Raw genomic sequence first — 12,452 nt, forward strand, 5'->3', positions numbered from 1 at the left:
CAGTCATTCTCAGAATTACACGCTTAAACGGGAAACTGTCCTGCATCCTTAAATACATTTATCTTTCAATATAGCATCATAATTCTCAACCATAAAAGGCAATCATGCTTACTCTCTCTGAAGCTTTCGTCAGAAACTGCTAAACGTTTCCAATGTTAAATAACATTTCTTGTTTTTTTCCAATTGAGTCACAGAGTAACACTATACAAGTTTTTTTTAAATAACAGTCTTTTAGCCCATACCATCAAAAATGGATAGGCAATTAGGACTGTGTGTCTGAATCATCACAGATCTGCATAGATATTTAACAAGAAAGGATTGATACTACCACGAATACTCACGTATTATCAAATGTAATAATTTCTGATGTCCTACTCTCCCCTACATAGCACTCTGTCTTTATAATGCGCCTACAGGAATGTTATTTAGATCTCTGATTTAGAGTCATATTCTGAAACATAGCCTAATAGAATATGATACAACTATATTAAAATGCAATGAATCCACCTTCAGTATTAGAAGTATAATGTTCTATTATTCGATATGATATGGTATATTTCAAAGTTTGACAGCTTGACATCTGATATAAAGTGTCTTTTTTTTCAATAATTTGTTAATAATAAAACTGAACTTAAATTTTACCATAATCGTAGAGGTAGAACAGTTTATATTTCATATGAATTTTTTCATTCAATGCTGCTATATGTAGGACACAATTAACACCTCGTGTGCAGAGCTCTCAGGCACCCAAACTTCACCCCAAACCCCTCCAGGTTTCTCCCAGATCCGCTATATTTCATCATGCAGATATGATTTTAGCATGTTGTCATGTGGTACATGACAAGAATTTTGGAAGCACTTACCATGAAAGTACAACTATCTCATAAAGGAAGCCAGACCTAATAACCCAACACAGAGGCGTAACTAGAAACTACCGTGTATCAGTGAAAAAATTGCCCTGGGGCCCCCCCAAGTGTTTCATCCTCTCCCCTTTCACCTTCTCCATGTGTCTCATTCACTCCCCCACAACTCCTCCATCTGTCTCATCCCCTTCATGGGTCTCATTCTCCCCCCAACCTCTACATATGCCAATTTTCCCCCTCCAGCCCCTCCATGTGTCTCGTTCTCCACCCAGCCCTTCCATATGTCTCATTCCGCCCCAGCTCCCTCCATGTGTCTCATTTTCCCTCTCCATATGTCTCATATGTCTCATTCCCCTCTGTCATGTGTCGCATCCCCCCTTCCATTTGTCTCATTCTCCCCTAGCCGCTCCATGTGTTTAATTTTCCCCCTCTAGCCCCTCCATGTGTCTCATCCCCCCTGCCCCTCCATGCGTCTCATTCTCCCAGCCCCTCCTGTGCCACGGGTATAGGACTTCAGTTTCAGACAGGAAGTACACACAGTACACACAGAGAACACTTACTGTCCGACCACGACCCATTAGGCCACACTACATGCAGTGACTGGAAGGAAGGGAGCACTGTGCTGTGCACTCTCCTCCTGCCGGTCACCCAGCGGCTGCACGCCCTGGGCTGGTGCTGTCATGCACTGGTCTTGAAGTATGTCATCCCAACGGTTGCAGTGGTCAACAGGGCGACCGGCCCCCTGGAGTGATGGGCCTGGTCACAGCTACGATCCCAGTGACTGTGGTAGTTACCTCACTGACTCAACAGAAAAAAAAATAGTAGATCCCATTGAAACTACATTGCGTCCCCAAACCAGTATTTATTATTCTACCCGTAAAAATGAAAGTGTCTTTATGCCAAGAACACTGATAATGTCTGTCTATCTATACAAATCAAAGGAAAAGGAGAATTAAATACATAAAAACTATACACCCTTTATAAATATGATAATAGATGAAGGGAAACACTATCCTATCCATGAGGCATTTCATTTAGAAGACTAAAAGAGGTAATACTTTGGCAATCTGATGACATTTTTTTTAACTCTGAATAGAACTGTAACCTTAACTTAATTTAGAGTGTTTGTACAGAACATAACAAATACATTGTGCCAGCAGAACTTCAAACAAGTGTCTACACCATGAGAAAGGTGAGTTAGGTGTCCACATCTGGATAAAGATTGGTTTTATCCCTGTATATATTTGAGGCCAATCCTCCAAGCACAATGTGCAGATCACACATTATCCCCTACATTCACTATATAAACACTACTGAGCTGACAGATAATCATTTAATACAGTCTTACCAAGAGTAATTTAAACTGTTTTCCTTAACCAACAGCAACGTTTATTTTTACTGTTTGGAAAGTTTAATAAAAGGTGAGAATAATAACAGGCATAAAAAAATATGATCTATTATTGTGTAGTATAAATCAAGTAGCTTCCTGAAACTTACACGATGACTCTTTCAACATCCAGGCAGGAGGCTGCAAGGGCTTTGAACATAAATGCCTGCCAGGTGTTTAAAACTGCCTTGACAAGACTGACAGTAATTATCTACAAATAATGCAACGCAAATGAAATAGCCTATTTGACATAATTATACATTCCAGCAAAAAAGGAATATAGACGAAAGAAAAAAAAAATACAATTGTAAGTTCTAAAATAACATTTAAAATCTTAAGGTTGCATGAAAGTGACAAATAATTAAGCAATGTATAAGACGGCAATCTTAACATTTACCAATTATAGTCAAATGAAAAAGAAAGTCTGCTGCAGCTTAATTATAATGCTGAGTACTTTTTTTCTGTGCCTGAAGGGACCAACTAAACCTGGTGTAGGCTTTGTTCTATAATAGAAGATGTTTCAAGCTGCTTATATTCCCATTACCCTATCAGAAATCTCTCTTAACAGCTGTTTTCAATAAAAGAGCCTGAAGTCGTTTCAGAAAGTTGATCCATAAACTTCACTCGTGTAGTCCATTTAATTATTTTTTTACTGTGTTAAATTATCTAGTATCGTGACAACCTACTATACTTTATTTTTTTTTTAATTACTGCCATTTCTGTTAATAATACCCCAGGTGTACTTTCAATACGAGTAAGCCAGAAAAAAATGAAAGGCCATACAGTGGAGCGTCATACTTGTTTTCCGGGCCGTGCTTTAAAAAAGAACCATAGCAGCGGCAATATGAATGTCGAGGTTTAGCTTTTCTTCGTTGATTCTTCAAGAAGCTGCTGCCACTACATTGGTACTCAACTTAATCAAACTTTCTTTATTTACTAATGGTGCCCCATAAATTAGGGTTTTATGTTGTGTGTGAAGCCTCAACGCCAGGAATGAGACATTGTCATCACATAAGAGGAAGAGTCTAGAGGTAGTATGGGCCAGGAGTAGGTTTGCTACATGGCACACGTGTAGTTCATAACTAGTTGGACTATGTAAATATAAATGCAACTTCTTTCATAAGGCCAATCAAATGTTTCACCTCCAGATCCATGTAGCCCTAAATCCAACACTGGCCATTATGCCCCCATTAGATAATCAGCTTGGACTAGAAAATCTTCTTGAATTTTTACTTTTAACTTTTTTTTATTCGAACAAAACTGAGATAAAGTTAAATAAAGGGAAAAAAAACAAAATTATCTATTGGTAAAAGAGATCATACACTTCCTTTGCAGATATGATAGAGAAGTGTCAGCCTGTTTCAGAGTATTTAAAATTGACAGGTTTGTTATATTATCACACTGACTTTATTACATCAATTACAGTTTAGTATTGTGACAAACGCTCCTTACCCTGGATGTTTGTCACAAACTCCTGGAGGAGCCTGCTAGCTAACCTCCTGCCCAAGGACTCTGGGCCACATACAAAGACCCTGTTCAGGAGTTAAATCTCCCCAGCCTCCATTACCAGTTTTTGATATATTTATATATAATTTGTGGGAGTTTCTATTTGTTTTGTATTTATTTTTTATGTTTCTTGATATTTTAAGTTTTTATGCCGAGTCACTCTGACACAGGAATTTGTGGACATTTTGTTGGAGTGTTATGGACGTGTTTTACTGCATCCTTGTTTTGTATATAAGTGGACCAGTTGGCCAGATTAAAGAAATTCCTGTTGTACCCTTCATCAAGTCTAGGATGATGTTTGGGTAGCTCAGCGCTTTAATCACTGCTTCATTTGTGATTTGGGAGAACTGCAGCGGATATACTCTGTCAGAGTATAGGGAATCCCTTACAACTATACTCTTTATTTCTACTTTTAAACAACATTTCTCTATTAGGACACCCCCTACTTATCAGATGCTAAATGCCATTAGTGGTCTATCGTAGGACCCTGGTCAATATCGTAGTACACAACGAAAATGTTCTGATACTGTGTAATTTGGAACACATAAAAAGGTCAGGCTGACAAAACGTTTGCGTTGGTACTGGGAAATATATGCAACAGTTATTAACCCTTTAAGAACCTCTAATAATAGAGCAATTCCAACATAGAAAACCAGCCTCAAATTAACTATATCATTAATGGAGATCAGAGATAGGGGTTCCAGGGACCTGATTTAGTGTGAAATCATTTGTTTGGGACAATGATTGGGGACTCAATGACCTCCAACCACTTCAATGAGATGAAGTGATTATAGTGCTTAGAGTTTCACTGACTATAAACATTTTATTATGAATGAACATTAGCAGGGCCTCATAGAACTGTAAATGTTCCTCATGGGGTTAAAATCGATACATCATTAAAAAGAAAACTTTTCAACTCACCTGGATTTGGGATTTTTAAAGAAATTTAAAGTCATCAGTTACTCTTTGACAAAATGTTTGTGGCACAAAGCAATTTAGGTATATGAGATTAAAATTATATATGCTCGTCTCTTGTCTTTAAGATAGACAAAAATTATTAAAGCAACTACCAATCTGGGCATTTATTAGAAAGTCAAAAGTTAACTTGCCCTTTTTATAAGCATTCTAAAACATATTTTGTAAAGGTATAAATACCAAAATTAATGTTGGAGTATATAACTCTCGTTCCTTAGAGAGTTAATTAAAAAAAAAGGTAAAAAAAAAAAAAAAAAACTGTAGCCCATGATGAATCAAAATTCCTTTCTTAGAAAGCTCACTGTGGCAGTCCTATCGTCAAGCGACAGAGAAATAAATGGTAATTCTATTTCTTTGAAAGAGGAAATGATTTGTGGAAATGACGGCAGAGTAAACAAACCCGGGTGTAAGAGAGTTTTAAATATTACGTTGTCCGTACTGAATCTCTCATCACAGTGAGGAAATGATTAATGGGTCTCAGACTGACTGGAATGGGCTTGCAGACAAATTCAAAATACTACAGCATTATATTATCCAGTAAAAAAAATATATATATATATTTTTTTTTTTAGTTTTTTTACTTAATATAATGCTAACTCGCTGCAATAATTACATCTCAGTTGATGTCATCATCTACACAAGTAGACATAATATAACATTTCAAACAATTGGTCTCACCCCAAGAGCTAGCAATCTAAGGCCTCAATTTAATATGCTTTGCAAATGATTCAATACTGTTCGGAAAACGTTCCAAATTATTTATCTACAAATATTCACATAAAATTTAATGGAGACTTCTGCAAAGAAATCATTTGTAAAGTTTTTCAAACAGTAGTGAATAGTTTGGAAAGCTTATTAAAATCGAGGCAAAATCAATTGGCAAGACTTCTGAAATAGAAGCTGAACCACATATGTCCTACTGGCTAGAGAAATCTATATCTACTCATCAAATTAATGGAAACACTGAATACAAAGTCGGATACAAAGTTACTGGCATAATATAAGGGTAATAGTAAGTGTTTAATATCCATGAGAGCCACATTTGTTATAAAATCCTTTTGTCATTCAAGATGTTTAAAAAAAAAAAGTTATCACGGATTCAACCTCAAAAATGCAATTAATCCTAGGGACACATTTTAAACATATGAAAATATGTTTTTACATAAAATAGAAGTCATACAGAAACATTGCGCATTGAACAGATAACAGATAACACAGTAACAAATTTATTATATTTTTATATGATTTTATATTATATTATAATCAAAACAGAAAAGGTCAACTTACATTAATTGTCCAACGACAGGAAACTGTGCACACAAAGTATCTAATTAACTCCAATGAATTCGATATTTTAAGTATCTGATTATTACAGAATAGCTTAAAGGGGCATTCGAAGCAGCAAAATCAATTAATTAAGTGGTTTAGTTGTAAAGACCATATATATCCCTTATTTTAGACAATGTAGAGCATTGCCATTTCAGAAAATTGCATTGGTTCCGAAACCACTCCTCTAGTGGTTGACATGACAAGCAGATAACCACTAGAGACGCTTCATCATGCAGCCCTTAAATTTTCAATGGCCTTCATTTTTGGCGTCCTCAACCAGTCCATCATTTAGGGATTACCCTGTTGTGTCTAAAGTGTTTTTGTTTTCCTTCTAAAAACAGCTGGGTAATCCCTAAATCCTAAATTGGTAGGGGGTACTTGAGGAATGGGTTGGAAACCCCTGATGTAAAGCATAATGTTTCTCACATTGGTGAGTCCTGCACACTTTAAAAAAAATTAAAAATGGGGAAGCCAGTAAGCTAAAACGGGGAAACAAATACACTCTTTAAATATAAATTTTTAAGGCAGTGTGTTGTTTTAAATAGACACTAGTTTTTTTGTAGTGCTGATAAACTACAAACTCAGTATAAAGAACTTCTTACCCCATATTTACATTGGCGTGATGTTGCTCCATACTGAAAACGGCACTGTTCATCGGCATCATACACCTGACCTGGAGCCACCGCGGGATAAAGAAAGTCACGTTTTGGAGGTTCATTATCTAGGCATGTTCCACGTCCTGAACTGTTGAACAAAAAAAGTGCAAGAGAGTTTAGAAAAACAATTGTTATTATTATCATTAATATAACGCTAACACATTCTGCTGCAATTAACACGTTTACAATGAGTATGCAAAAAAGCTAATTAATAAAAATAATGATATGTATGGAAACAAAAGGTGAGCAGGGCACTTCTCAAGCAACTTTACAATGTTACAAAGAATAAAGTATATATGTGGTAAAAGCAAGTATTCATCTTTCATATTCCACATACCGTATATACTCGAGTATAAGTCGACCCGAATATAAGTCGAGACCCCTAATTTTACTCCAAAAAACTGGGAAAACTTATTGACTCGAGTATAAGACTAGGGTGGGAAATGCAGCAGCTACTGGTAAATTTCTAAATAAAATTAGATCCCCAAAAAATTATATTAATTAAATATTTGCATGTGTGTATATAATGAATGCAGTGTGTGTGTGTGTGTGTGTATGAATGCAGTGTGTGTGTATGAGTGCAGTGTGTGTATGGATGCAGTGTGTGTATGAGTGCAGTGTGTGTGTATGAATGCAGTGTGTGTGTGTGTATGAGTGCACTGTGTATGAATGCAGTGTGTGTATGAATGCAGTGTGTGTATGAATGCAGTGTGTGTGTATGAATGCAGTGTGTGTGTGTGTATGAATGCAGTGTGTGTGTATGAATGTAGTGTGTGTGTGTGTATGAGTGCACTGTGTATGAATGCAGTGTGTGTATGAATGCAGTGTGTGTGTATGAATGCAGTGTGTGTGTGTGTGTATGAATGCAGTGTGTGTGTATGAATGTTGTGTGTGTGTGTGTGAATGCAGTGTGTGTGTGTGTGTATGAATGCAGTGTGTGTGTGTGTATGAATGCAGTGTGTGTTTGTGTGTGTGATGCAGAGCCTTGGTGCGGGGTGGGTATTTTTATTATTATTTTTTAATTATGATTATTTTAATATTATTTTTTTGTTATATTATTAATATATTTTTTTAATTATTATTATTATTATTATTATTAATATTTAATTTTATTATTTAAATTTGTATTTATTTTTTTCGTCCTCCCCTCCCTGCTTGATACATGGCCAGGGAGGGGGGCTCTCATTCCCTGGTGGTCCAGTGGATGGGCTGTGTAGGAGGGGGGATGGCAGGAAGCGTTTACTTACCTTTCCTGCAGCTCCTGTCAGCTCCCTTCTCCTCCGCGCCGGTCCGGTCAGCTCCCCTGTCAGCTCCACTGTAAGTCTCGGGTAACCCACACTTACACTGGAGGAGAAGGGAGCTGACCGGACCGGAGGAGAAGGGAGCTGACAGGCGCTGCAGGAAAGGTAAGTAACAGCTCTCTGCCAGCCCCCAATGTAAGTTGCCATAATACAGACATTGACTTGAGCATAAGTCGAGTGGGGGTTTTTCAGCACAAAAAATGTGCTGAAAAACTTGACTTATACTCGAGAATATACGGTAAATTACTTACTAAAAAATAATCTGGAGATGACATTATTTGGTTAAATGGCCCCTACCCAGCTCAGCTCAGTTTTGTATAATATTTATTAGACTGTATAAAGGCCTAGGTAAACAACTGTAGTATACAAGTCTCAGTAGCAACAAATGGAATTTTCTGTCAATTAGTGTTAATTGTGGCGGCACATTTCAATTTAGTTTTAGTCATAGTCTTTTGACAAAAATGCAATTTTTTTCATCTGATTTTAGTCGACATGGTTAGAATCCTAAACCCTCTATCTGTCTCTTTTTCCCCTTCCCCTGCCCTTTTGTGTCTCTTTGAGTCCCCCCAGCCCTTCTAGATGTCTGGCTCCCAAACCTTCTTTTAACCCTTCACATCCCCTCTGGGTAGTGTTAATTTTGGCGGCAAATTTCAATTTAGTTTTAGCCATAGTCTTTCGACTAAAAAGCCATTTTAGTTTTAGTCATATTTTAGTCATCTGAATTGTTTTAGTTTTAGTCTAGTTTAAATCGACTAAGATTTGACTAAAACTGTTAGTCGACAAAATTAACACTGCTGTCAAGTTGAACACCTACACTGCTGAGTGTATTCTATGGCAATTCTTGTTTGTATCCTGGTTTGAAACCTTTATCAGATCCTGGTGTCCATTCCAGCTTGGAGCATGTACCAGCTTCAAGTTCTCCTTAGGACGGATGTTTATTCCACAGATCAAAGACCAGTTCATGCCCTGTGTACCATATTAGCGATGTACAGAGGTCCTCTTTAGTTACCTTATTTATGTATCTCCTTCCTTTATTTTGTCTGTTTGCTTTCAACTTTCAGCTCGTTATATTTCAGCTGTGTTAAGCTTGATTTTAGTTATGTGACTTGGGAGAAGACTACCACTATGTGGACTATATAGCTGCCCTTTGGGTTAATGCTTGCCCTGCACAAAGATTAACTATAGAAGATTGTTATAACTTCACATGCCAGCAACATTTAGAACGTTCTTACTAGGTTCCAAAAGCAGTTTCTGAAATTTTTCGGGAGACCGTTTGAATTATCTGAGCATAACTGTTGGCTATTAATCAACTATTTCACTAAATTTATTTTTAAAAATATCATTTTTTAAATGGTAAAAATGTTGTTTTCAATCAGATATATTATGTGTGGATCCATTGTAGAATACTTTGTAATAAAATAGCAATAAAATAAATATGAAGAACTCCACAGCTGACCCCCTAGAAACCTGTCTACTTAAAGCACAGTCCTGTTACAGAATTCAAAGTTTAGCACTCCAGGTTTAAGCATTTTCATACATATGAAATATATATATATATATATATATATATATATATATATATATATATATATATACACACCGGTATATATATCTCCATGTGTATAAATTTAACTCAAAAGAAAAAAAAATACTTAGAACAATGCAGTGTTGATACTAAGATGAATAACAAGGTTTTGGATGTCAGTATATTAAGACTGTTTAGTCTTTAAAATGCTTAAATTTTAAAATAATGGTCTAGGTTTCCACAATAGTTTCTCTTAAGGGTAAGTTTGCCCTCAACCTTTCCTTTTGCGTTTTTTTTTCTCTTTTTTAACTTTAGGAGAGAATGAAATCCAGACTGTGACTGTTTGTTTTGGAAGTCAAAGTGATTGTTCATTTTTCTATAGTTAGCGTGCTTGAAACAAACCTCATGATTCTCAATTCAGCTTATGCGGTAAAGCAAACTGCCAAAAACTGTACGGTGGCAACGCAGTTTATGCAATAGCAACAACAATGTAGGGCATGTATTTACATTATATGTACAGTGTAACAGCGTACATATCATGGGGCAGATTTTCTAATGCTCATACACAGCCATCATGAAAATTGTCTTTCCATGACACTGCTGTAGAGTCACACGCCATACACTGTACAACATCAATATTGAGCGTTTCTGCTCAAACTTTTGTAGACTTCATTATCAGCTGATGGTTATTACAAACATAGCTTCTGGACAAGAGTATAGTTCAAAAATGTAAAAAAAAGCTATACATTGAAGGGGTGCATAAGTCTTTCACATGTCCTAGTTTAACATCATTCATGGTTCAAATACTTCCAAGTGGCACTAAAAGTTCTGTAAGCATTCCTCTTCACTTATAGGTCTCAGTTTTGCATAGATAATGCCAAAATAAATAGATATGAATAGATAGATGGAATGAGGATGAGCCTTAGGTACAAAAAGAAAACATATCAGATGTCAGGACATGCTTGTTGGCTGTTGGCAAGAAGAGGCAGGGGCGGGCTGGGAAGGGGGGCAGGGAGGCAATTGCCCCCCAGGCCGCCCTAAACCCAGGGCCGCCCACACCCAGCAAAAAAAGGAAAAATCTGAATCCCCTGCTTCTGGCTGAGGAGTCAGATTTTTCAACTTACCTCACTCTTCCTGCAGTCTGCAGTCAGTGGAATCGGCCGGCCTCTCCTGATGATGTCAGGAGGAGGGGGCGTGACTTTCACTGCTCTTCTCACAGGACCGCTGGGGAGTCTGGGAGAAGAGCAGAGGAAGTCACGGCCCCTCCTCCTGACATCATCAGGAGAGGAGACTTCACTGGCTGCTGCTGGCTGCTGCCCACCCCTCCCTGTCCTAAGGTAAGACTCAGGGAGGGGGGAAATACAATTTAGTGTTTTTTTTTTATTCCCCTCCTCAGCCCCTGTCCCCTCCTCAGTCCCTGTCCCCTTAGTCAGCCCCGGTCCTCTCCTCAGCCCTGTCCCCTTAGTCAGCCCCTGTCCCCACCTCAGCCCCTGTCCCCCCTCCTCAGCCCCTGCCCCCCCCCTCCTCAGCCCCTGTCCCCTCCTCAGTCCCTGTCCCCTTAGTCAGCCCCTGTCCTCTCCTCAGCCCCTGTCCCCTTAGTCAGCCCCTGTCCCCACCTCAGCCCCTGTCCCCCCTCCTCAGCCCCTGTCCCCCCTCCTCAGCCCCTGTCCCCTCCTCAGCCCCTGTCCCCATCTCAGCCCCTGTCCCCATCTCAGCCCCTGTCCCCATCTCAGCCCCTGTCCCCACCTCAGCCCGTCCCCTCCTCAGCCCCTATCCCCACCTCAGCCCCTGGCCCCACCTCAGCCCCTGTCCCCACCTCAGCCCCTGTCCCCTACCTCAGCCCCTGTCCCCTACCTCAGCCCCTGTCCCCTACCTCAGCCCCTGTCCCCTACCTCAGCCCCTGTCCCACCCTTTCCCTGCTCCTTTCCCCCCTCTCAGCTCCTGCCCCCTTCCTCAGCCCCATGCCCCCCACCACAGTCCCATAACATCCCCACTACAGCTCCTCTCCCCCAATTGCAACCCATATTACCCACACCACAGCCCCTTTCCCAAATTGTAGCCATCAACTTGCTTCAGCCCCTATCCCCCCCGTACATTTCCTAAACCCCCAATTACAGCTTATACCCTCCACTACCACCCCCTGTCCCCCACTACAGCCCTGTCCCCTTACTCAGCCCCTGTCCACTGGTTTTAAAAGTGTAAAGTTTGGGTGTGTGTGTATGAGTATGTCTGTGTGTATGAGTATGTCTGTGTGTGTCAGTATGTCTGTGTCAGTGAGTATGTCAGTATGTCTGTGTGTGTGTGTGTGCGTCAGTATGTCAGTATGTCTGTGTGTGCGTCAGTATGTCAGTATGTCTGTGTGTGCGTCAGTATGTCTGTGTGTGTGTCAGTATGTCTGTCTATGTGTGTGCAAGTATGTCTCTGTGTGTGTGCCAGTTTGTCTGTGTGTGTCAGCCAGTATGCCTGTGTGTGTGTGTGTCAGTATGTCTGTCTGTCTGAGTCAGTATGCCTGTAACAGTGTGTCTTTCTGTGTGTTTCTGTGTGAGTACCAGTATGTATCTCTGTGTGTGTGTCAGTATGTCTGTGTGCAAGTATGTCTCTGTGTGTGTGCCAATTTGTCTGTGTCAGCCAGTATGCCTGTGTGTGTCAGTATGTCTGTGTGTCTGAGTCAGTATGCCTGTAACAATGTGTCTTTCTGTGTGTGTCTGTGTGCCTGTCAGTGAGTGTGTGTGTGTGCCTGTCAGTGAGTGTGTGTTTTTAGTGTGTGCCAAATCAGCAAGTGTGTGTGCCTGTCATTGATTGTCTTTTTAGGTGACTGCTCCCTCCCCCCCCCCACACACACACACTTTCAATCACATGGGAAAGGTGTTTTTACTCTCCTCTTGGTGCAATGGGCCACTAGACTGGATT

General features: G+C 39.5%; 1 protein-coding gene across 1 annotated transcript in view; it reads right to left on the reverse strand.

Annotated features, from left to right (window-relative positions):
• Positions 1 to 12,452, reverse strand: part of ADAMTS6 (ADAM metallopeptidase with thrombospondin type 1 motif 6) — a 249,235-nt gene that overhangs the window by 100,144 nt on the left and 136,639 nt on the right. Inside the window, exon 10 of the mRNA XM_063454066.1 lies at positions 6,663 to 6,804. Coding sequence (XP_063310136.1) covers positions 6,663 to 6,804 — 142 coding nt within the window. The remainder of the gene's footprint in view (positions 1 to 6,662; positions 6,805 to 12,452) is intronic.

This window comes from Pelobates fuscus, chromosome 5 (genome assembly GCF_036172605.1).
Source record: "Pelobates fuscus isolate aPelFus1 chromosome 5, aPelFus1.pri, whole genome shotgun sequence".
In the NCBI taxonomy this organism is placed as follows: Eukaryota; Metazoa; Chordata; class Amphibia; order Anura; family Pelobatidae; genus Pelobates; species Pelobates fuscus.